Source organism: Periophthalmus magnuspinnatus, chromosome 17, assembly GCF_009829125.3.
Source record: "Periophthalmus magnuspinnatus isolate fPerMag1 chromosome 17, fPerMag1.2.pri, whole genome shotgun sequence".
Classification (NCBI taxonomy): Eukaryota; Metazoa; Chordata; class Actinopteri; order Gobiiformes; family Gobiidae; genus Periophthalmus; species Periophthalmus magnuspinnatus.
In genome coordinates this window covers 4,815,826-4,840,613 of record NC_047142.1, presented here as the reverse complement: position 1 = coordinate 4,840,613, position 24,788 = coordinate 4,815,826, and the positions used below count along the sequence as shown (strand labels likewise).

The 24,788-nt window shown below is 39.9% G+C and overlaps 1 protein-coding gene across 1 annotated transcript in view; it reads right to left on the bottom strand.

Annotated features, from left to right (window-relative positions):
* Nucleotides 1-24,788, bottom strand: part of LOC117385507 (tenascin-R-like) — a 50,169-nt gene that overhangs the window by 9,667 nt on the left and 15,714 nt on the right. The window contains 19 exon segments of the mRNA XM_055228602.1: nucleotides 2,238-2,504; nucleotides 4,354-4,372; nucleotides 4,374-4,485; nucleotides 4,615-4,654; nucleotides 4,657-4,728; nucleotides 6,267-6,356; nucleotides 7,624-7,726; nucleotides 8,071-8,153; nucleotides 8,872-8,962; nucleotides 9,642-9,817; nucleotides 11,758-11,908; nucleotides 14,669-14,784; nucleotides 15,999-16,142; nucleotides 16,522-16,641; nucleotides 21,379-21,855; nucleotides 22,699-22,861; nucleotides 23,003-23,103; nucleotides 23,321-23,540; nucleotides 23,781-23,900. Of these exon segments, the coding sequence (XP_055084577.1) occupies nucleotides 2,238-2,504; nucleotides 4,354-4,372; nucleotides 4,374-4,485; nucleotides 4,615-4,654; nucleotides 4,657-4,728; nucleotides 6,267-6,356; nucleotides 7,624-7,726; nucleotides 8,071-8,153; nucleotides 8,872-8,962; nucleotides 9,642-9,817; nucleotides 11,758-11,908; nucleotides 14,669-14,784; nucleotides 15,999-16,142; nucleotides 16,522-16,641; nucleotides 21,379-21,855; nucleotides 22,699-22,861; nucleotides 23,003-23,103; nucleotides 23,321-23,540; nucleotides 23,781-23,864 (2,629 nt within the window). The 5' untranslated portion in view covers nucleotides 23,865-23,900.

Below are 24,788 nucleotides of genomic sequence, written 5' to 3'. Positions count from 1 at the left end.
GGGACTGGGTGGGTTAAGTGCCCAAAGACACAACGACAGTGTTCACCTGTGGGAGCTGGAATCGCACCGCCAACCTGGGTCAGTGGAGACTTAATTGAGCTACTGTCGCCTCAATGTTTAAATCCAGGCTCAAAATGGTTCTGTTTAACTGTGCACTCGTCTCTTTTAATGTTAATTTTATGATGATTACTTGTGATTATTTATGTTTTGACTTGTTGTATTGTGATTTTAAAGTCTTCCTTATTCCGTAAAACACTTTGAATTACTTTGTGTCCGATTGGTGCTATACAAACTTGCCTTGCCATGTCAATATACACTGCCTGGCCAAAAAAAAAAAAAAAAAAGTCGCAACCTGGATTTAACTAAGCAAATAGGTTGGGGTTGCTGCAGTTGGTCCGGTCTAGGTTCAGCAAAGAATGAGGTCAGCTGACACCTGAACATACTGAATGACCAGGTTATTCCATCAATGGATTTTTTCTTCCCTGATGACACGGGCATATTCCAAGATGACAATGCCAGGATTCATCAGGCTCAAATTGTGACAGAGTGGTTCAGGAGCATGAGACATCATTTTCACACATGGATTGTCCACCACAGAGTCCAGACCTTAACCCCATTGAGAATCTTTGGGATGTGCTGGAGAAGCTTTGTGCAGCGTCAGACTTGACCATCATCAATGCAAGAAATAAATAAATCTTGTGACGTTGCAGAAGCAAATCGTAACAATGCTACAGCGAATGTGTGCGTAATCAAAGCTAAAGGCGGAACCAGATATTAGAGTGTGTGACCTTTTTTTTGGCCAGGCAGTGTCCTTCTACTACTGCAGCTACTAGGACTAAGATCAATTTTGTTTTGTGCAACTGACATGGGTAAAAAAAAAAAGAAAAGATAAGTGAAGGGAAATTGTAAAGTACCTTCTAAAAATACTCCAAAATCAATGCATGAGATATTGTACAGACAGGTGCAGCGCAGTGCCTCAAAATCCCTCCCCAATCCAGAGCGGTCCACCTGCTTATCACTATGTGCAGGAGAATGAGAGGAGACAGCAGTGTGGCTCAAGGCTGCCAAGGCTCTTATATAGAAAGAGCAGAGTAATCAGATAACTGCGCAGGTGTCTCTGGCTCTGGCACAGCACTAATATATCCATCCATGGTGACTTCTCTCTTTGTCTCCTCAGCTTTATTTTTCTCCTTTCATTTCTCTTTCTACTGGAAAAAACAGCATCTCTTTTTTTATTTGTTTAATCCTGACCTGCGAGTCAGGCCTTCTGTGCGAGGAATGAAAGAATACTCGAAATCAAAAGGGAGATATTGTGCGCTGCCACGCAGCATCAAACCCATTCACGTATGACATAACTGGGCCATTGTCTGTTTACAATGAAGGTGTAAGACTGTGAGGGGCTTAACATTTACATCAAAGGGAACAGAGAAGAGACTACATATCAAAAACAATCACTGAAATAACCTACATTATAAGCTAGCTAACATCTTTAACATCCAATTGCACTAGATCTAATAAGGATGAGGTTATTATTTAGAACGGACTGTGAAAGCTGCTGCAGCAAACTATGACAGCACAGACAAAAAGCTATTATTTTTCTATAAAAGGGTCACTGTTGTAAAGCTGCATATGAAGTCATCAGCAGAAACACATTCACACAGCGTTATGGAGATAGCACTTAATAGTCAAACATGGATTTTGGTTGAAGAATACATCATTAGTACTGCATCATCTGTCTAGCAGACATATGCTTCCCAAAGTAATTTCATTTTCAAACAAACATTATGAAGTTGCTTTGGCAAACAACCAGAAAAGATTTTTATTGGAGTGCCAAGGAAAACGATTATCCTGACAAGTTTAGGGAAATAATAAGTCTATGCACCATTGGTAAAACTTGTATTTGTGTAAATATATACTATTAGAGGATTTATATCACTTGTTTTAGTGTGTTGCCAAATATTTAACCCAACGGTAGCAGACTGAACACGAAACTCAAATTTGCAGAATCTTTTGAACCTCTTTATGAACTGTTTGATTGTTGTGGTAAAATCCTTGGTCCACTAAACAGAAAAAGCAACTTCATTTTAAAGCAGCAGCCTGTGTGGATACTCTGTAGGGGTGATATTGGTTAAAGGAATAATAAAATCATTTTCAGATCCATGTAATGACTTTGTTGGTAAAAGTGTCTGTGTAGTGTATGAGACTTGTTGAACTCGTGACGGCTGCTGTCCGCTCACCTGTGGTGAGAGAGGCTGTAATAGGCTCCGAGGTAGAGTCTCCTTGTATAGTGATTAAACTGATGGTGTACTCTGTCGCAGGCAGCAGGCCCTGAACCAGAGACCTGGTCTTGGATCCGTCTAGTGTGTCCTTGGAGGTGTCGGTCCCATCGGCCGAGCTGTAGCTGAGAATGAAGAAGTCTGCAGGGGGCGCTGGAGAGCTCCAGGCCACCAACGCGGTGTTTGAAGTCACCTCTGACAGGAAGAGGTGAGTTACGGGCCTGATTCCTGGAGGAGTGGAGGTTTCAATGTCAGCCAAGGACGCATAAAAGAGCTGACCACAAGCAGCAATAGTGAGAGAAGAAGAAAAGGAAATGTGCTGCTGTTATGAAGATGACAAAGGAGGAAGTCAGTGATGGATGTAGGCGGTCCGGGCGGCCATGACGGGTCCTTTATTACACAGTTTGAGAAAAATTGGCCTTGGGTGAAATCTTGAATGAGGTAGGTTAGAGCACAATGGAGTGCCAGTAATGATTTAATTGGTCATAAAAGACAGAAATAATGAGATTATGTGGCATTAAAATAAAACGTAACTGAAATTATGATGGTGATTAAAAAGCAAAAAGCAGACATTACTTGAGATTGCAAGAAACACAATTCATTCTGTTGAGTAAAAAAATTGATTAATTTTGAAAGACTGATTAAAGACAGGTCATCAATTTCTCAATATTTTTAGCTGAATGTAAATCCTCATTGCTTATCTCAGTTGAAAGCGTAAGGTCATGCACTATTGTTAGCACATTTCTATGACGTGCGTAGCAGAAAGGATGAAACTAATACGATATTTGAGCTTTAAATAAAAAATGTTTCCACTTTCTAGGAACTCAAATCACGTTACTTTAAGGACTAGTGTACACAGACACTCAGGCCAAGGTGAGTTTAAGTGTCTTGCCTAAGGACACAATGACAACATTCACCAGTGGGAGCTAGAATTGCACTGCCAACCTATGGGTTTTTTGTTTTTTTATTGCTCCGTTGAATACTAAAACTACATTCTGGACTGCTAGAGATGTTTTTTTGCGCAGATGAAGGTCAGACTGTTTCTGCTGCTCAGTTCGTTCAAAACACTTTGGGTGAAGAGACCTTTTAAAAGTGTTAATAACAGAGAAGGAGGCAAGAGCATTTAAATGATCAGGCTACTATTTAGATGTGTTTTACTATTGTTCTTTCAGAGGTTAGGTCATTTACGCATTTAAAGCAAAGCCAGAGGAGCCTTCAAGACACTCTGAGTCGGAGAACGGTCGTGTAGGAAGAGTTCACGTCAATACCGGGGTGACAGATGTTGCCAATTTGACCAAGTGACAAGTTGACATGAGCGTTATGGGCAATTACTTTCCCTTATTCTTGTTCTTTAAAATCTGTCATCTCACTATTGTCTCCGCTCAGACCGCTCCAGATGGTTAAAGAGGTAAAGAATCTACTCCCATTATCAGATAAATGAGATGGTGATTCCAGCGATGACAGTGATGAGTCCAGCGAGAAAAAAAAGAAAAAAAGAAAGAGGAGCGAAGGATGACAGTCGAGAGCGTCCACACAAATCACAGATCCGACAGCAGGTTAGCGCATGCCCGTCACCATGACAACGTCGTTTGTACAAGTCAAAATGGCGGTGGTCACAGTTTTTTTTGTTTTGTTAAAACATCAGGAGAAACATTGAAGTATTGATTGTGAGTCACAGTACCGTTGCTTAAACACAAGAATGAATGGCCGGTGGTGGTGTTGGAAAAGGATTTACAGCTAAACACAAATCGTTTTAGATGCAGAACAGAGGCACAATTAGAAAACACTTGTAAAAGCCTCATTAGTCGACTAGAATAATTTACCCGTGGCTAATTACTTGTTCAAAGTCCTTTAAGGTCTTGATTTTCTTCTGGTATGAGTAGCCTTACCTCCACAAACCACCTCATTATACAATCCATTCAAGTTCATTATGGAGCTTGGATGGAGCTGGAGGAGTATCTTTTTGAAAACGTTGAAAATGGTGTTTAAGCAGCATTTGAAGGTGATGAAGAAAAAAATATCTACTTTTGCGCTAATTCTTTGACGAATTCAATCCAATTTCCTATGTAATTTTTACCTGTAAAGGCGTCTATTGTAAGCGGCGGTGCTCTGTTGTCTGCCTCTCCGTGCAGCCACAGTGATTGTGTATTCGGTTCCAGGCTCAAGGTCCACTAGTGTCACCATGGTCACTTCTTTGGGAAACAGTGAGCTGCAAGAAAACAAAAATGTTCATTTCTTGCAACCAACATAAGGTCACATCCTTGGAGCATGTTATTGATGTCCTCTGATATACAGTATATTATATTATTTATTTTTACCTCGGTTGTGACGCCAGAACGACGATATGTAGGTAACCTTGTAATGGTCAATGGGGCCCTGGACGACCCCCACGCAAGAGTTATGGTGTTATCTGTGGACGCTGTGACAGTAAGGTCCAATGGAACGTCCAGGCCTATGAGGAAACATTTAAAATACTATCAGGAAAAATTTATTGCACCATATAAAAAATATTTCACGATCAAATGTTTTTTTTAGTTTTTTTTTAGTTCATTGTTAAACTGTGAGCTTATTTTACAACCTGATCAGATGGAGGACTAAACTTAAACTAGAGATCGGCTGATATAAGTTTTCTGATGGCCGATGCCAATATCGATTATTTAGAATGTCTGATGATATTTTTGGGTTGATTTGTGGTGAAGATTTTTATTGTTTTCCCCAAATTCTGTAATTAAAATTTACAACAAACTTACCCACAGCACTTTTTTACCACAAACCTATAAAGAGCAGTGTAGTCACAGTTTAAGCAAAGCAAATTCCGTATTCATGAGTATTTAAAGGCAGCAGGTCGACCAAAACAAAATATTGGCCTGTGCTGAAGATTTAAGGCCGATAACTGATATGCTAAAACTAGAAAATATCACCACTAAACTATATTTATATATATTGGTCTATTTTAAACTGTTAAAACAAATCTGTGTAAACATCTTTTCACCTTGAATGACATTTCATAGACTGAAATTTTGTTAACACAAATGTGCGGGTGAATGGCTGGAGAAGGGGAGTGTGATACAAGCTGACAGTCCATCACAGTGAATAGAAACGGATGTTTTACACTTCCTGTCCCGGACTTGTTCAATCATGTTCATGCTCAAGCTTGGTGTTACACTGCTCCGCTTCACCGAAAAATCAATCAGAATAAATAAAAAAATTATAAGGAATAACATACCATAACAGTGAATTCAGACGGTTTGTCATCAACTAAAATAATGTGCACAATTCTCCATCTAGACAAACATGTTTTTTTAGTTTTTTTAATCACTAGTTAACAGTAAATACTAAATGATATAAATACTGTCTTTTTACAGACAAGATTCACCTTCAAAGTTGGGCTGAAAAGAGACCAGCCTTAACTGAACCTGGTCTAGCAGATGAAAATGTTGCTTTCAACCTATGTCCTGCTGTGTGTTGTGCCTGGAAGATGGAGGTGTTTTCAAATCATTTAATACTGGTTGAGAAAATACATGTTGAATATAGTGTATTTTTTAGTTAAAAGAAAGAAAGAAGAAATGGGGCTTAAAAGAGTCGTCGGATTGAAGCTATTTTAAAACACCAGCCACTTAAATGAGCACAACTGGCACTGGGTCTTCCTGTAATATACAAGCTTCACTCTTTGTGTCTGAGTTTGAATGTAATAAATATCAGTAAAAGGAATAACACAGTTTTCACTGGAGGGACTGTCGTGTTTATGAAAAAAAAATATATAACACTGGAGATATTCCATGAAGCAAAATTAAGCCAAAGTTTAGCTAGGCTAACTGTAAAGATTCATTAAGCTTTGCCCCCAAGAATGTCTTATAAACACTCCGTCAGAATACTGTTAAAATGTTAAAACTTCCCGGGTCCTGAGCATGGATCAGTTTGACACTGGACAAACGCAGCACGCTTTAGGGGCTTGGATTGGCTCAGTGTGTGCACCCCCCTGTGACGTACCTGTCCTGGCGTTCATGGTTGAGGGGGCACTCTGGTTGCTTCCTCTCATTGCTGAGATGCCAATGCCGTACTCTGTGCCTGGGAGAAGGTCTGTGATGGAGAAAGGAAAAGATGCACTAGTTAGAGAGTATGACAAAGTGTGTCCTTGTACACAAGCGAGGTCTGACAGCCCACTTAGCGCAACTTTGGTGACTAAGCAAAATTAAGATCATTTAAATTCTGAAGATGCAGCGATTTTCACCAACAGCATGACTGATTAAATTAGCATCATTTTAAAGAATTCCCCATGCTGCTGGAATAAATATATGAGCAACCAAAAACTGATCAACAGAAGAATACTATAGGCCCATGAAGAAAGGGAAGGTGTTGGAGAGGGAATGGAAGGAGAAAGTGCATTGATTGCATTGGACATACTGAATAACACAGGGACCTTTTGCTTCTATTCTTATGCCAGCCGTGCCCTTTCAGCACTATGGCCTTTTTGAAAAAACTCCCAGCTGACCCCTTCTCCCTGACAGCCTTTCAATATGGCCGCAGGACAACAAGCGTTTGTGCAGAAACAGTCAGGAGCCTGTCAGCCCACTTTTAGCTGAAGAGATGATCCTCAATGACAACACACAGCCCAATATGCATAAGTTACAGGCAAAGGTGATAGAACGCCCGAAACAACCAGGAAAAGAACCAAATGAATCATTATTCTCAACTTTGCCATTCTATAGAATCCCTAAAGGCATTTCCCTAAAGAAAAAGTAGAGAATATTAATATTAATTTCTTTCTTTGCCTGGTCATTTTAGGCATTAGAAAATGCTTGGGAGTCATTTCTATTCAATCTATACTCCAAAAAGTACAATTATGGAGTACAAAAGTGTTTTGTATCTGACTGTTTATGTCACCTCAAATTTACTTAATCCTTAAGAAAGTTTTGTGTCATAAACCAGATCACACACTGTAATGCTGAAAATTTGTGATTTCACTGTTTGGTCAAGGGTTCAATAATCATGAATAATTGTTAAATTGTGGTGTTTTTTTTCTCACAATAATCATAATACTAAAACTTGACCTTGTACCATCTCTACTTGGTGCTATGTCACAGTCCAAACGTAGTAGAACAATAGTACAGGTTACATTTAGGTTTGATGAGGAGGTCTATAATGCACTCGTATCTTAGAAAAGTAGCTTTTCTCCTTTAATTTGCAGCAATATCCAAAGATAAAACATATCTGCCAAACTTTGCCAAGAATTCTATAAAATGCCTAGACAAAGTAGACAATAAAGTATCTTTTTCCTACTTTGCCTGTAACACATTACATAAGTGCAACTGTATGAAGTAGCGCTGGTTTAATACATCTGCTTTACCTGTCAGTGTGGTCTTGGAGGTGACTCCTTCATTGCGTGGAACAATAACTTTATCATACAGGTCTCCGGCCAAAGTGCTGTATACCACCTGGTATCCATCCACCTGTAGAGATGCAACGTGATATAGTTTACATAAAGACATCGACATTAACATAACATAGATCAGAGGATAAATCCACTGCTGTCTGAACCAGTACAGAGATAGAAAACTGTTCCTCAACATATCAGAGTCATGGGTCTTAAATTTCTTGTAGAGACTAAAGAAAACCCACCCAATTAAATCTGTCAAAAACATCAAAATATTGAAATTAGCTGTGTGGGAAGACAACTGAGATAGCAGCAAACCTAAAGTAAAACAAAAGTGAAAAAATAAGTGTTCTAGATTAAACTGGAAATGATCGAATAAACCAAACAAACAAAGGAAAAACAAGGCTTCTGCAGTGTTACCTCCGCCTCACTGTTGTCCCACTCCAGCTCCAGGCTGGTGGAGCTCTTGGTCACGAGGCGCAGGTTCTTAGGAGCATCGATCTCTGAGAAAAACGATAAAGCTGACAATGTTGGGGACACTGAGACCAATTCTCAGGGAGGTTGAACAAGCAAACATCAGCAGTTTACACAATCAACTTGTTGTTAAGTCAGATCTTATTTATGTTGATGCAGGAACAGTTTTAATTAAACAGTATGACACTGGTGCAGTGTAGTTATACTTATACATTCTATTATGTTAAGAACGCTGGAGAATAATATTATAAATACAACTGGATAATAAAAGGTCAACTACAGATTTACAGTCAAATCAAGAATAATAGTTCATGAATATGTTTTCTTATTCTGCACATGATAATACACATAATGAGGACACACTGAACACTGAAATGTTGTATTCTATTGACCTTATTCCGGAAGTTGTCGTGAGCACCGCCATCGTCATTCGGGTTGTATTATTTTGCATCTGGGCTGCCAATCTTAACAACAAATACATTTTAAACAGACTACAAATCTGTTTTAAAGCCTCCCAGAGAATCAGTGCAGTGTTGAACTTTTTACACAAATCAACCTACTTTACATCATGTTTTAGTGTTGAAACTTTTCTCAAATTCTCCACTGAAATAAATGGGGATTCCTGCTTAACCGGAAGTGCCACTACAAAGAAAGCTCGGTGTAGTAGCATTTAGAGGCAAAAGAAGGCGGAATAAGGTCAATAGCACCAGCAGAACCACATCTCCGTGTGCTGCTGTCAGCTCTCACCAGTGGAAAACTCTGTGGAAATGGCTCCGCTCTCATTTCCTTTCCTCACTCCACTCACAGACACATTATAACGTGATCCGGGCTGCAGAACCTGTGCAACGCAAAACACAAAAAACACCTAAGAGAGGTCTATGCATTTGTCTCTGCTTTATCTCCCAGCACAGACAGCAGACAGGCCATGAGATCTGATTAAACATAAACCAGTGTTTCTCAAACTGTGGTACGTGGGCTCGTTCACATGGTACTTGGACGGCCCTTCGGTTTGATAAATGGACATTTTTGTATAGCGCTTTTCCACTTTCACTTCATTCACACTAACACTCATACGCAGAAGTAAACTGGAGGCGAGGTGGGTGTGTTTTGCCCAATTTGAACCCTCAACCTTGAGATCAGTGGAAAAAATCTCTACCAATTGAGCTACTGTCTACTCTTGTGGGTTTGCATGATTCAGAGTTAATTTTATCTACTTTTTTGTCTTATTTTGGATAATTTCTTGATTAGAACTACAGTGGAAATTACATAGTCCACTTTTAGACCTGCTTTAGTCATAAATAAGACCTGGAATAGTCCTGTTTAGATCTGGTGGGACTTGGAAAGTGAAGTCCTTTCTTTGGTGGTATTTCATAGAAAATGTTTGAAGGCCACTGACATAAACCATGAAGAGAAAACATGCTTTATCTCGTGCTAGATAAATACTCCATCTGGTTCGTGGTTCTTGGCAGGTTAACAGGACGCACACATGCAGACATACACAAACATGTTGGGCTGACCTGAAGGGAATACTGGCTGAGAGAGGGCTGCAAGCGGAAGGTGGTGCGCGGCCCTTCTCCCACCAGGCCGTAGCGCAGAACGATCTGATCAATTTTAGCCTTCGGTGGGGTCCACTCCACAAACGCCACCGTGTCTGACACATCTCGAACGATCAGCTGAGTGGGGCCATCTATCACTGAGGAACAAGCACACAAAAGACACACAATATTTACAAAGTGCTGCGGCCGCGAGCACATTTTGAAAGGAACTATTGATGTTTCTGATGTATATTCTATGCTTTATACTGGGTTAAAAGTGACATTTAAAGAACTGTGTTGGATGACGCTAACAGCAAAAAAACGATATTTCAGCAATAACCGATATTTAATCGTGACGAACAGAGGCCACGAGTGGAAGATGTAATGGTTTAAAATCTTATGCAACATTTTTAGAAAGGGACATTCGTTCTTATGGTGTGTTCAAGGCAACTGGGAACTTCTGATCTTTGAGAAGAAAAAATGCTAGAACTCTGATGATAAATGTACTCAAAAATTGTAAAGTATTTTAACAAGAACAGCCTCAGCACAGAGACTTGTATGTATATTCAAAATAATGCAATCATTCATGTTTTTTTTTTTCCTTTCCACCATCACAAACTGTAACAGATAGGTGTAAATCTCAGTGACAGCAGATCTGTACCATTTTTACAAACCGTAATAAAAGTTAATTTAAAATGTTCCATGCCGCTGACATTTTCACAGCTATCAAAAAAGTTTTATGGCTGAAGGTATATTTTTGACTGCTGTGGCTGAAGAGCTTATCTTATTAGAAAAACTGGTGGGATTTTTGTCCGTTGCTGGGAGCTTTTTCAGCAGTAGATTTTGTTATCTGGAAATGCTGTTCCCCGACAGTCAGACATGTGCATGTTATCAGACCTGACACAACACATCCCAGCGGCTCTGTCGGAGAGGTGTAAAACACAGCTCATGATTAGAGTGTTCCGCTGTGATTGCTGAAAGACAACTCTTATTAGTGTTAAAGAATAGAAAACATATCAGGTGTAATGAAGCAAACACAATACCTCACAATGAGTTTCACAGACTCAGGGTTTGCTCAGAGGAGTGCTAATGCAGAGGATTTACAGCTCAGGTAATGAGGTGCTAAGAACAGAACAATTAAAAACCTTTTCATTGATGATTAGCCAAATTATGGTAATCAGATGTGAAATTGTCTGTTTTATTTATGCATTTTTTATTGTAACACTGTTTATATATGTGATCATTATTACCGTAACATTAGAAGTTACGTAATCTAGTGAATGTTTACATTGATTTCATCTATAAGTCATAATAAGTGTTCTCCATTGCCTCAGGATAAATGTAATAGACTTAGAGCACAGCAGGCTGTAAAGAAGACTTACACTGAAACACTGTATTCTTAGGTCAGATCTGACATACTACAGGTTTGTCTCAATCCGTGCTGCATTAGGAACTGGTCTCTTGGGCCTTGTCCTAGAAAACATCCAGAGGAAGAAAACTACTCCCACATCAGTTGTCTGCTCCCACTAGCCTCCCTTCACTCCTCATTGGTTTGTCGTTCTCTCTACGGAAGATTAAATCTTACATCTAAATAATTGAGCAACTTCAAATTTGTCTTCTGCCTCTGTTCTTATCCAATAAGGTGTCCTGCAGTGGGCTTCAAGTGAAAAATTAATGAAAAAGGAGTCATGAATTATTAATCCTTACTTAATTACAAGGTACAAGAGGAACAAAGGCCTGACAGGAAATGGATGATGTTTTGACTGCGGACACCACAGTCTGAATTTGTTATTGGAACGTTTTGAATTGGATCTATTAGAGCTGTCCCAGCGGAGTCACGCGGGTGAACAGTAGAGCCATACTTCACGGACATTAACGGTGTCGGAGAAACTCAGGTCAGTGTACAGAAATGAACAACAACCTTTCCAATTATGTGTGGCAGTGACGCAATCATAAAATAATGAGCAAATGAGGTAATGCGTGTGTAGGATCCCAATGTACACACGATCCCAATGTAACTGAGAGGGGCACGGCCTTCATTTGTTAAAAGATGTAAACACGTATAGAACAAAGCCTGGGTAGTGTAACTGCTACATACGTGTTGTGACGATGCCAGTGATGGGTTGGCTCCTGCCCTGCTCCCTCAGGGCCACCAGGTTCACTGTGTACTCCTCTCCTGGTCTCAGACCAGTCTGCACAAAAGAGGTGATGGTGCTGGGGAGCTGTGCTGTCATCCCTCCATCATTGTCCTGGAGGGAAAAACATAGTCATGAGATAAAGGAAGAAGAGAAAAGCTATTGTTCACTTGACAATTTCATGAAAATTATGAGGTCACACTTTTATTTTAACACTGTGTTCAATAAGTGTTAGAATTAGACAAGTTGCATTGTCTTTAATGAAGTAGATTAAGTGTTACCAAAAGTGAAAAAAATTATCAATAATTTCTAGCATAGATGTTTCAGAGAGTTTTCTACCCTGGGCACCACTTTGTTCATTCTGAGCCCTGCACTCATCCATATGGAGCTGCTGGACGTGTTCTCAGGCAGAGGGGGTTTCAGAGCACTTCCAGCAGACAGACAGATGTTAGGCCTAATGCTGCTGTAGACCCCGCTCTGTGAAGGTTTGCACTAACACCAAGAAGCCCGGTGTTTCCAATAACTCCACATGCTACTCGAGTTGTAATCTATGTAATAACTGAATTACTGCACTGGGCATCATCCTGTAGTTTTAGTGCTCATATCACAACTGGTGTTCTCAATAATTATTTGGTTAAACTAAGGCGCTTATTTAGAATAATCCCAACAATTTACTCCTGCACCTCCAGCTGCCTCCTGTGTGCACATAATTAGCAATGATTCACTCTGTGAGAAAGGTCAAATCCACACCTAAAAATCATTCAGTTTTTAATAATAAATGTTGTTGTTGAGGCAAAAGGTTTATTGAATGCAGAAAAGAATTCACTCTGACAATGGCAAAATATTAAAAACTTGCTGTAAAAGTTGTAAAAAATACAACAGCAAAACTAAGCAAACGTTAAGTGATAAACGGTGATTTTTTTATAGAGCGCTTTTTCACCTTCAAGGTACTTTAAAACACTTTACATCGACGAACCGCTCACCCATTCACACACATATTCACACACAAGGGGTTAAGTGTCATGCCCAAGGACACAACAGCATCCATCCGTGGGAGTTAGAATCGCACTGCCAACCTGTAGGTCAGTGGATTGAACGGCTCCACCAATGATGTTTATGTCTAGAGCTGGATTTGAAACACCTTCAGATCTGTGAACAAACTCTGTGACTCCCAATAAAGCTCCAATAAAAATACTAATCCTAATTCAAATATAGCCAAATATAGACAAGTTAACCTCTCCTTTCAAATGCCATATGTACAGTATTATAATATAAATGTAATGTAAACAGCTGCTTTTAAATATGCAGTAATCAGTGAAAAACAAATCCCACACTGCTTTTTAGATCACTAATCACTGGACCTGTAACATTTAGATTATATCTGTTAAATTTAAATGTCTGTTTGATATTGAACAATTGACAGATCATTCCAGTAACTCAGGAGTACAGAAATCATTAGCAGTATGCATTTGGAACAGTGTTGTAGCTGCAGGCATCGTTTAACATCATTTCAACATCAAGAAGACGTTATAGAGCAGCCTTCACAGTGAAATATAGAGATTTGCATTTGCATGTGGCCTGACCGCTGAGCTCTGACCTCCAGCTCGTCTGCTGCATGTGAATTATGACGCTGAGGTAAGGCACTTCAGGGACACTGTACTGCTTCTTCTTCGTGTATTGGAGAAGGAGGCAGAGTTTCCTTGTGTCAAATTATATAATTTTTTAATAAATGCCAAGATATTTTTGCACAAGTGTAGCCTCAAACACTGAGAGCGATGAAGCGTGGAGTAACTTTTTGAACAATCTAATCAAAAATCAAGGCAATATTATTATATAAGTTAGTTGCAATTATAGTTTTCACATCATATACAAAAATTAGTATGAGAATATTCAGTATTAAACAAGAAAGCTACACACCGGTACAGTTTCTGGGCTTTCTTTCTTCCGCATACTACAATTTCTTCCATCAAATAGGTACAGATCCTCATAATCATGAACACAACCTAACCATAACTTCCATTTTAGCACAAACAAAGCACTGTCTCTTCATAATTTCTTTCCTACTTCTAAGCAACGCAGTGAGTTCTTTGAACTCTCAGGCCAATCTCTCCATGCCTTTTTCCATTAGGAGATTGTTAAATTTCACAATCCCCATTGCTGGATTAAATCCACATGGGGCGGGACAGGCAACTCTTAATATGATTTCCCTTGTGGAGGAGGGGGGTAGAGAAAGCAAAGATGAACAAGTGAAGAATACAACTCCAGAAAGAGAGAGAGAGATGACATGCACAAAAGACGGAGACAGCGTAATGTAAAAATAGTGGTTTGGAGGCAAGAGGGTCTATAGTAAGAAGAAAGCAATAGGAAATGATTGGATAGGAGGAGTAAGCCAATAAAAAGCAAATTAGAAGGAACCTTTTTTTCTTAAAAGGCTTGCGATAAATAAAAAGTGCATTGTATTCTGGCCGGACCAAAGGATGTCTCCCCCTGAGAACGTCCTAAAGCAGAAAGCCAATTACTGAGAGGGTCTATGAGATTAGAGTGCCCAGAGTACCTGAGTTTACACTGGGAATTAAAGACAGAATGCTTTTAGTTTCAGACTTTGAACCAGGCTGGCTAACGTTGTCCTCACACAGGGTTTAGTAGCTCATCCATCTAATAGCCAATAAGCTTAAGAAAATCTCCTTTAATTTGGTGTGCGCTTTAAGTAGAGCAAATATTTTGAACGACTAATTTCACTACTCAGGATGTTTTGCTTTTTTTAGATTCACCGTCTCTTTTTCATTTGAGCGCAAAGACTATAGTTGTCATCTGTAGTCCACTGTAGACTCATATAGGTGCTGACAAATGGGTCAACACTGGTAAAAACACAACCTTAGGGATAAAGCTGATCTCCCATCCATCGAAGGAGAAGTAGAACGGCTGCCACTGGACCTCCACTGACGTCTCGGTGATGGATTTGAAGACTAAGCTATCTGGACTGGAGACATCTGAAAAGGTGAGAAAAGACATATTGTTGTTCTTCAGTGACCCTTACGGAACATAAATCACAACCTCACCAAACTTGTGCAAAGAAAACACAAAAATATGTTGTGATAAAAAAGATGAACATGTAACTTTAAGTGGAAGGTCACTCATTCCGTGGTTACGAGTAAAATTATTAGCATTAAAGAAGAACTGTTGTGCTTGTGTCTGCGATATCGCTGTAATCAATGACAACTGTGGATCATTATGTCATTTGCACATTTAAATCGCAATATTCATCTAAAACGACGCAATAAAAGAAACTGACGTCGCCATAAACGTCATCGTAACATAGAGACATGAAGCTGTTGGCCCTTCTTATGGATAGCTGGAGGTCGCACTAAAAAGTCATGGATTTTATTTTCAAGAAAATAAAACTGAAGACCGAAGTAACGAAGTGACGGTGAAGACGGGGATTCACCGGCAAAATGGCACCTTGAAAATAAGTGATTAACGATTGCTCACACATGCACGAATCACTCAAAAAAAAAAACTTCGAGAGGGTAAAACAGAGGGGTAAACAACTACAACTCGATTTTGCGTAATAGTTCTGCTTTAACGGCGCAGATTGGCAGCCTTGCTTACACCTGTCTACCCCACGGCAGATGTGGCTACAGTAATAATTTACCATAACCTGAGTGTGGAGTGCGGAGTACGTTAAGCGCTTTGTGTGTCTTGAGGCGCATTATTATTATTTATTATCATTATTATTAATTCATGTTTGCTACAGGGCTGAATGATATCAAAAGCACAAATTGTTGCTTTATTTACACATTAAATAAAACATAGCATCCAATTAATAATACATGCATGTCTAAATGTATGTAGATTTTTTATTTAATAGAAAAAGTAAGTTTCCAAATACTGCTAATATATGATTTTGAAAACACACATGGGAGACTTGTTTTGTTTGTGTTGAATTAAAACTGATACTAAACAGGTGTTGGAGCAGATTTACAACAAGATTGCAGAAAAAACCCAGGTGGCATTCTCACTTTATTGACACAGTGAACCAGCAGGAGGGTTTGGGGGGTTGTATCAACTGAAAATAGTGTGAGACTAGATGTGCATCTGCTTGAATTAATATGCTCCCTTTACTGTCTAGGAGAGTAAACAGGAATATTAAAGGGGCCTCATGGGACCATAAAGTTGCTTGTGTTACAGAGAGGAGAGCACTCACAGGTGGAGACGGTGATGCTGGCGGGGACACTGATACTGTTGTTGATGACAGAGAACACGTTGATGTTGTATTCCATTCCCGCGTCCAGCCCGGAGATGGAGCATGTGGTGGTGTTACCGGGCAGCCGCAACTCCATCTGCACCCCTGCGACGAAAGAGTCAACGCCGTGTTACGTATACTTTATACAACAATATGAGTTTGCGTTTAACTTCAATGACAATTACCTACAGCAGAAAGTCGAAGAGAACACCTTTTACAATTCATTACACTATTCATGGGTTTCAGAAGCGTGAAAAATGAGCAAAAATTCAAAACAAAATTTATATCCTCAATATCCTTTAAGTCCTCAAAATGTCACTATGAATACTAAAGAATACTTTGTGTTGATGTACAAAAAACTCAAAAAATACATTAACATTTCTGCAAACTCATACAATCTTACATATTTTTCGCATAAACTGGATTTTACACTCCCACGTCTCAGCCTAATCATAAAACGGTGGCTCCACATTAAAGCATTTACCTCCAGGGGTATTGGGTGTGTAAGTGACCAGGAAGTCTGTAAGGACGACCGAGCCCTCCCACTCCAGGTCAATGGATCGATCGGTCACTGCTCGTACCCTCAAGTTCATCGCTGGTGCCACTGAAAAAGAATAATTTAAACACGATTTATTCATGAGCTTATTGATGTGCATCCCCAAAATTCACAAAGCCTGCGGCAAGTTTCAGATGTATTGGTGCAGAAAATCCCCCTTGAGCGTAGAACATTTGGCGGCATGTTAAATATGTTGCCCTTTTTTTCTTTTGTTTTTTTTTAGCAGTAGATCTTCTTATCTAGTGTCTCGCCTTAGGACAGTTTGACAGCATGAGAGGGTAGAGCGGAGCACAGGGGTCAAACTCTGTGACTGTACTTGCTTTCTCACTCATGTAATACAGTTTCTTTTGTTTTACTGTAATAAGTTCCCAGTAAAAGCTCAGCTCATAACAGCTCAGAACCCCACAGCTTGAAACTATCATTTCCCCCATGAAAATACCACACAAAAAGGAGATTCAGAGTAGGACTGTAGAATAAATCGCAAATTGAGCTGGAGATCACAAAAGCTGCAATAATTTAGACAATAGAATGTCCTCTGCAAAGGACAAACACGCTCTGAAATTCATGGGATTCTTGTATTAGTTTCACAGTTTATATGTCTGTCTTGTCTCAAATGTTAATGCTCCTGGAAATGTTTGCAAAGTGAACTCTGAATAGAATCCTGCTTTATAAAAACAAATTGCAAATCTAATCGAAATACTGCAGATTTATCCTGGCTTGAGCTCATTTTAGTCCTAATATGGACCTAATTTGGTTTGTAATGACTCTGTTTGCTCTCTTTTTATTTTGTCTGTGAAATCCCTCAGTCATACAAGTCTGATCCACAGTAAAAGAAAAAATCTAACTTGTCAACTGGATAAAAAGTTGTAGTAGTGAAGACGTTTCGCTGCTCATCGAAGCCGCTTCTTAAGTTCTGGTTAAATCCTGGTTAAGTCCATGTTTCGTTCTGGGTTCTGTTCTAGTTTTCACACAGTTTTAACAAATGTGAGCTCACCCAAAGTTTCAGTTGCTGGTATCAAAGCGTAAAAACAGGATGATTGACTATATTTGGGGTTGCACATTCTTGCTGGTAAAAGGATGTTGACACTTAGCAACAAGAGAGTAGTGTTAGACGGAGTGATGAAAATGCTGCCTCTCATTCAGGGCGAAGTGGATTTTGTTGAGCCGTAAACCGGAGAGGTGGTGCTGAATGAGAATGACGTGGCATAAACAAGAGTGTTTATGGGGGTTTCTGTGAAGGAAAACGAGGAGTAAGAGGACGAAGGCGGCGAAGGACAAGAACGGTGTATGAAAAAAAACAAGGCACAGGTGGATGGCTGTAAATCATCTGAATGGAGAAACTTGGCCAACATTTCTGCATGATGTGGCATAAACATGAAGCAATAGATCCGTAGAGACATATATGAGCAATAATACACAACCCATCAACTTCTTCTTTATGTCTGTAAGCTGGTATCCTGGACTTTACAGCACCACATACACTCCTCAGGGAGCCACTGGGCACTTTTTAGTAGCCATTTCAGCTCCTTCCTCACGCACACGACAGATGGACACACTAAAACATCTGAGACTTTGTCAAGAATGTGAGGAAATAAATCAAAAGTAGGTGTACTAATCAATGAGATGGCTAGAGAGAGACTGAATGAGGTCGCAGAGGACGGCAAAGCGACAGGCGGCTTGAACATTATGGTGAAGGACAGATTCTGCGGCACTTGACGTTATGGAACAAAGGAGCTCTTCAAATTCAAACAGAAATATGAAGTATGCTCCCACAGAAGGTAAATGTATACGTTCACCTAGTCTGGCATGAACACCAGCAACAAGGTCTATGCTCAATCACAATATGACCTTTGAGTAAACCAGCTTCATAACTATAAAAAAAAACTGTTGCCTTGGATCCAAAATACACACTTCAGTACTGTGTTGGTGACTGGCTGTGATTGACAGGTGGATTAGCCAATCGGGGACACGCTTGGTCCATCCGTATGGGAAAAAATGATAGAAAAAATATCACAAGGGGCTGAAAAACATTGCAAATTTCTGTAGAATCTCTGACCAATGAGCTCCTTCACTTTAAGTGTCACTGAAAAAATAAAATCCGACTGCAAGATCGCGTTTGACCAGACATGAGACACATCAGAGGACGTGTGGGCCAGACTGAAATCAAACTGTAAAAAAAAAATACAGAGATATTCTGGATTTCACAAGGAATAAAAACAGTATGACAGATTGTTTACTATATAGGCAGTGTAGATGATTATCCATTGCCAACTTTGGATTGTTGGTAATTTAATTTGTTGGTTTCAAATGTACTTATTTTTAGGGGTCAGTCTGGGGTTAAGAGAGTCCTTTTTATTGATTTGATGTAATGTAAATCATTTTTGGCTATTGCAGAAGAAAAGTACTTCAGAAATAAGGACAGAACGGTAATGAAATATCAATAGTGATCTTAAAAATGTAAAAGCCTTACATCACTGATCTCACTGATGACAAACCCTCACAGTTTGTGCCTGTGGATCCACAACCCACAAAAAAAGCAGTGTTTTTGTTTTTTAGCTTTATATTTGAAACGATTCCCAAAACAAAAGGGCCTGGACTGGAGAGTTGTTGTTGTTGGACACTGCTGTAGGGGACATTTTATTAGATTATCAAGATCAGGGAAAATAAGATTGAATGGGGAAGAAGGGCCAAGCTTAAAGGCAAAATGATGGCTGGTTGTTTGTCTTTTTTTTTTTTTGGGCAACCAGATAACAGAGTAAATAAATTAGAGATTGACCGATATGTTGTTTTTTTTTTTTAATGGCCAATGCCGATACCTAATGGCTGATTAGTTCTGCCCATATTTTTCGGTCAATATGTGGGGCAGATTTTTATTGTTTTCCCCAAATTCTGTAATTTAAATTTACTTCAAACTCACCCACAGCCCTTTTTACCACAAAAACTATAAAACAGCAGTGTAATCGTGTTTTGTGCAGTCTTCAAACTTCGTATTCATGGGTATTTTAAGGCAGCAGGATTTAAGACAGACAGCCGATATGTGACAAAGCACAAATCGCTAAAAATATAATCAGTATTCACCACTGTCCACCACCAGAATACCTCATGGGGTCACTCATGGGTACACATAGTTAGTAACCATTAACAATAAGCACCCTAATCTGAGGTCACGGGCCACAGTGCAGCTCTACCTGGCCAAACAACGCCAACGTGATGTCACTCTTACATCTCAATCCGCAGTGTGATAAAACAGACTTCAAAACAGAGCTCCTTTTGTTTTTCTCCAAGTTTTACACCATAATATGCACAACAAAAGAACAACATCAGACCTTTCCTTGCAGACAGACGCTCATTCACATATCACTTTATTGTGCCTGGACGTGGTCAACAAAATAGCGCTGCCGAACACATATTCAGAGGTGCTTTGTCATGGAGCAAAATGGAGAATCAATTTCTAGTCAGCAAAGAGGAACGGCTCTGAATATTGAATGACATTGGTCACAAGCTCCAACATGAAAACCACAGTGACAGTATTGGTTCTGAAGCTGCTGAGGCAAAGCACTGAATGGGCCACACGAATCGAGCTGTCCTTCTCTCCACGCCTGTCAGAACGCATTTAATTCAAATATTATTCAAAAGCAACCAAAGATGAACTGTCAAATGGCTGCCAAAACACTGTCAGCTCAGCTTGCTTTAAAATATTTCCCACAATGTTTTGTACTATCGGTCTAAAGCAACATTTGAATAACTTTTTGTAATAAAAAAGTATATAAAAGGGACATAAAAGGTACAAGGTGCATATGTAAAGTGTTATTTAGCATTAACAGAATGAGTATATACATGTATGCAAAGTGGAACAAGTGAGTTTTTAGTGTAGTGATGTAAAGTTTGTGAGTTGTAATTTTTCTCCTAGTTACATGAAAACGCTCAGTCACATCACATAGACCGATGTAAATGTCACTGTACAAATATCCCATGCATCACAAGCAGAGAATGTCAGGAAGTGTCACCGATTCTTTTCACTCACAACCAATTTAAATCATTACAGAATACCTGACACAGCTGGAGATTAAATGCCTCCTCATAGGCTGACCTCTGTGCTCGTCTGTGTCAAGATATTCTGCAATTTAAATTCAAGAGCATCGGTTTCCTGAGTGAGTATACAGGCTCCTATAATTGAAGCGAAAATACATCCAGCTTCTTTCAACTTTTGATAATGTGAAACACTTACGCCTGTCACCAGACAGGTCCCAGGTAATTGAACTGCTTCATTCTCAATTCAGCAAACTATCCGTGGCCAGTGTGTTGCTGCTTTAGCCTATAATTGTACAGAACAAAGACATTCAGACTGACACTCAGTGTAGGAGAGGGAATTGGTGTGTAATATGATTTCCCATGTCCTGTCATTGTCAATTTAAAAAGTTGAGAAGTAGGAACAAAACGTGTCTCAGTTGGAGATACTGTGTTGGCAATTTTAACAAATTACTCACCATTATAGACATCACAGATGACTTCTGTTTTCCAGAAGTAAAAGAAAAGATAAAACTTTAAATATTGAAGCACACTGGATGTACAAACCAATAGCATGGAGGTTTGGGAGATGTTTTTACTGCACTGAACTAGCTTCCTTCTGCTCTCAAGGCAGTTGTTGAGACCAAACAAAGCACCAATTTTAAGAAGAATACTTGACTCTAGAGAGCTTTTCTCTTTCCAGTACAAGCTGTATTAAGATAAGAAATAATAAATAAGAAAAAGTACTACATCAAGGAAAACGTAATAGTCAGATACCTGAGTTACAGTCATCTCCAGCGTAGCCGTCCTGGCACACACAGAAGCCCTCTTTGCACACCCCCTTCTTGCTGCAGTTGTTGGCACAGTAGACCAGAGAGCAGTCTTCCCCCACATATCCAGGGCGACAGTGGCAGGTGCCGTTGACGCACTGGCCCTGGTCAGAGCAGTCGTTGAGGCAGCGTCCCACCATGCAGTCCTCCCCCGTGTAGGACTCCTCACACACACACTCTCCATCGATACAGAGGCCACGCCCCGAGCAGTCTGAAGGGCACCGCGGCTCCGAACAATTGTCCCCTCCGAAGTCACGGTCACATACACACTCGCCCTCCACACAGATGCCCTGTCCTGAGCAGTCGTCCGGGCAACGCGGCTCTGAGCAGTTCTTGCCCGTCCAACCTTCTTCACAGATACAGCCACAGATCTCAAAGCTGAAGGTGCCATGACCGCTGCAGCTGGAGCCGACATCCAAACGGCCTGTGAAAAAACATTAGGAAAAATCACATCATGAAGGCAATTCACAAGAAATATTGAGGAACTAACAAGAAAACAACCTTCTCACACACAAATATAATATGTAAAATGATCAAAACTGGGGCTGATGTGTTGATGTGCTTGTTGAGAGGTAAAGACCAAATGTATCAGGAAAAGAATATGCAAATGTATCACCACAGAATGTTGTAAAATGTTTTTTTTCCTGCTTGCTCATAAGCACAAAATTGTCTGAAAATTGTAAACAACATTAACAAACTGTTGGATATAACATAACATTCTAATAGTAATTTAAATGTCCAGTCCACTTGATATTTATTACTGAGAAATCATAACAGTAGTCAGAACATCAGAGACTGTAATCTTGGCTCATTTTAGTGCATTTCTATTCCACTCCAAGCGTCCTGAGCTAGGCTCTCAGCCTCATTCTGATTCAGATCAGCACTACAGCAGATAATCATATTCCCGCTGAAGAGACAGGGCATTTTTAGAAAATATTTGAATGGTTTGATGGTGTCAATGGAGCAGATCCTTTAACCATAATCTATCCTATAACTTCATCCCAGTCTAGTTTCCCACGTAATCATGGACACATCAGATGAATACTAATACAAAATGATTTAAAGAGCTTTTAGACAACAGCATTCTTCTTTATTGCCCTTCATGCAAATTTACAGAAATTATTTAAACTGCAGTTCACCCTGTGCAAGTATTTTTAAGCACTAAATGTTCTCTCTGTTTGGACCATCAGTATAATGAGATAGTAAAACAGGAGCAAAGCATTACTTTATTACATACAGCGCATTATGTCGTTTAAACAGAACTCACCCATGGCAGAGCCGTCCCCACAGCACCCAGCGCCACACTGCGCTCTGAGCATGGACACCTCCCTCTCCAACATCTCCACTCGAGTGACCAGCTGCTGGAGGGTGATGGACGAGGGACAGCCACATGCGGCTTTGGGGATGTTGATGCGATGAGTAAATGTGACCTAATTAGAGCAAATAGTGATCAAATACACACCACAGAATATTGGACTCAGCAGAAAAGTATCAACGAAGATACAATTTTATTAGGCTGAGTAAAGCTTAAATCGATATAAGATTCACAGATAAAAGAACCAACAACTGACCTGGCTCTCAGTGTCCAGCGTCTGCTCTGTGTATTCTGTGGGTTCCATTGAGTCAAGTGGCCCCTGCACAGCGAGTCTGGACCCCAGCTCTGCCCGAGCCCCTTCAAAAGAACATTATCCTCAGTATTATTAACTGAATGAATTACCTGAATTAGCTAAATGTTATGTTCATATTGTCATTAGAATACATTTCAATAATAACCTTACTGTATTTAAGAACATCTTTTCTTTTAAGAAGCATTACAGACAGGATTACAGATAAGAACTTCTGATATAAGAAGAATAAGTTTATCAGTGGAACATGTTGCATGCACTCACCATCACCGGGGGCAGCTGCAGAGGCGTCCAGATCCACAGAGCAGAGAGACTCCATAGGGACGTTTATGTTGTAGACATGGTTGAAGACCACAGGCTGGTCTTTCATCGTCTGGTTGACTGTGGAGGAGGAGGGGGGCTCGTCTGTACCGGGGCTCTGTCTTCTTACTCTGGTGGTGCGGACCAGTGGACTGTCTTGTGATGGAGCAGCATAACTACCATTCTAACCAAAGAGTCGTATGAGTTTATGTAAAACGATATTTTCCGACAGACTGAAATGCAAATGTAAAATGCATAATAGCAATATAGACAACAACCTCGCCACTTTGTTCTATTTAAAACAGCCCAGACAAAAGTAATTAACTTACTTCCTAAAATAGTGGAACAGAAAATTAATTTTACACAGCCCTGTGAGCTGTCCCCTGTGTCTCATAACTAGATCTTTTTAATTGATGAGTTGTACCTGTAAAAGGAGGAGCAGTGCCAGGGCCAGGATCCAGCCTGTTGTGAGCAGCCTGGCCTTGTGAAGGTGCTCTGCCAAAAGCATTCTGGGAAACAGCCTCAGCACTCCTGGCAGCCACGCCTGTAACGATAAGAGAAATGTATGATGAATTTTAATCCACTTTAATTTAAGATCAGTTCTGGGGATAAATACTTTTCATGCAATAAAAAGAACGGAGATCTCATCACAATGTTTACGACCAGATACATGATCTATATCAGGAAACAAACAAACAAACACAAAGTCATTCAAGGAGATGGCTCCCTCCCGACTTCAGTCAACGCTCTGTAAATCATTATAAGGGCAACCAAACCCAGTGCAGATGTTTCACCAGGATAATTATGAGGCAGCCAGACAATTAGAGGAATATTTTCACAAATCCTTGGCAACATTTTCACAACACTGTTTTAGCACATTCACGCCAATGTTTTTGTCGGGGAGAAGCCACTGAAGAGGTGCTTTCAAAATCCCATTGATGTGGCAGAGCGGTTGGTGTTCAACAGCCTCTCCTATCACAACAATGCATCTTGTGTGGATGAGGCAGCGATTGCTCTCAGCCGCCTCTTTTTGTGGGTGTCGAATGGGCGTATTACCCCACACTTGTATTTTCTGAGAGTTTAGGGGAAATGTTGGATATATTTGCACATAGATGAGATCGAAAATACTAAATGTGTAGGTTTTTGTGTAGGTTCTTGACCTGCAACAGTTGAAGAGAAAATATGACAGATTTGGACCAACTCAAACATATTGTACCATGAGAAAGGAGGGATTTTCAGCAGGTTAACAAATCTCAAGAGTAGAATACAATTAACTACCGTAATGGTTTATAAGTGTGTGCTTGGAAGTTAAGTCATTTTAAAAGAGCACATATTTCTGATCTATGTTATATTGTCTCCTCATCAAAAACATACCTTCAGCTGTGTTTTTTTTTTTATTCACACATGTTTAGGGCTGAGTTCTTCTCTCAAA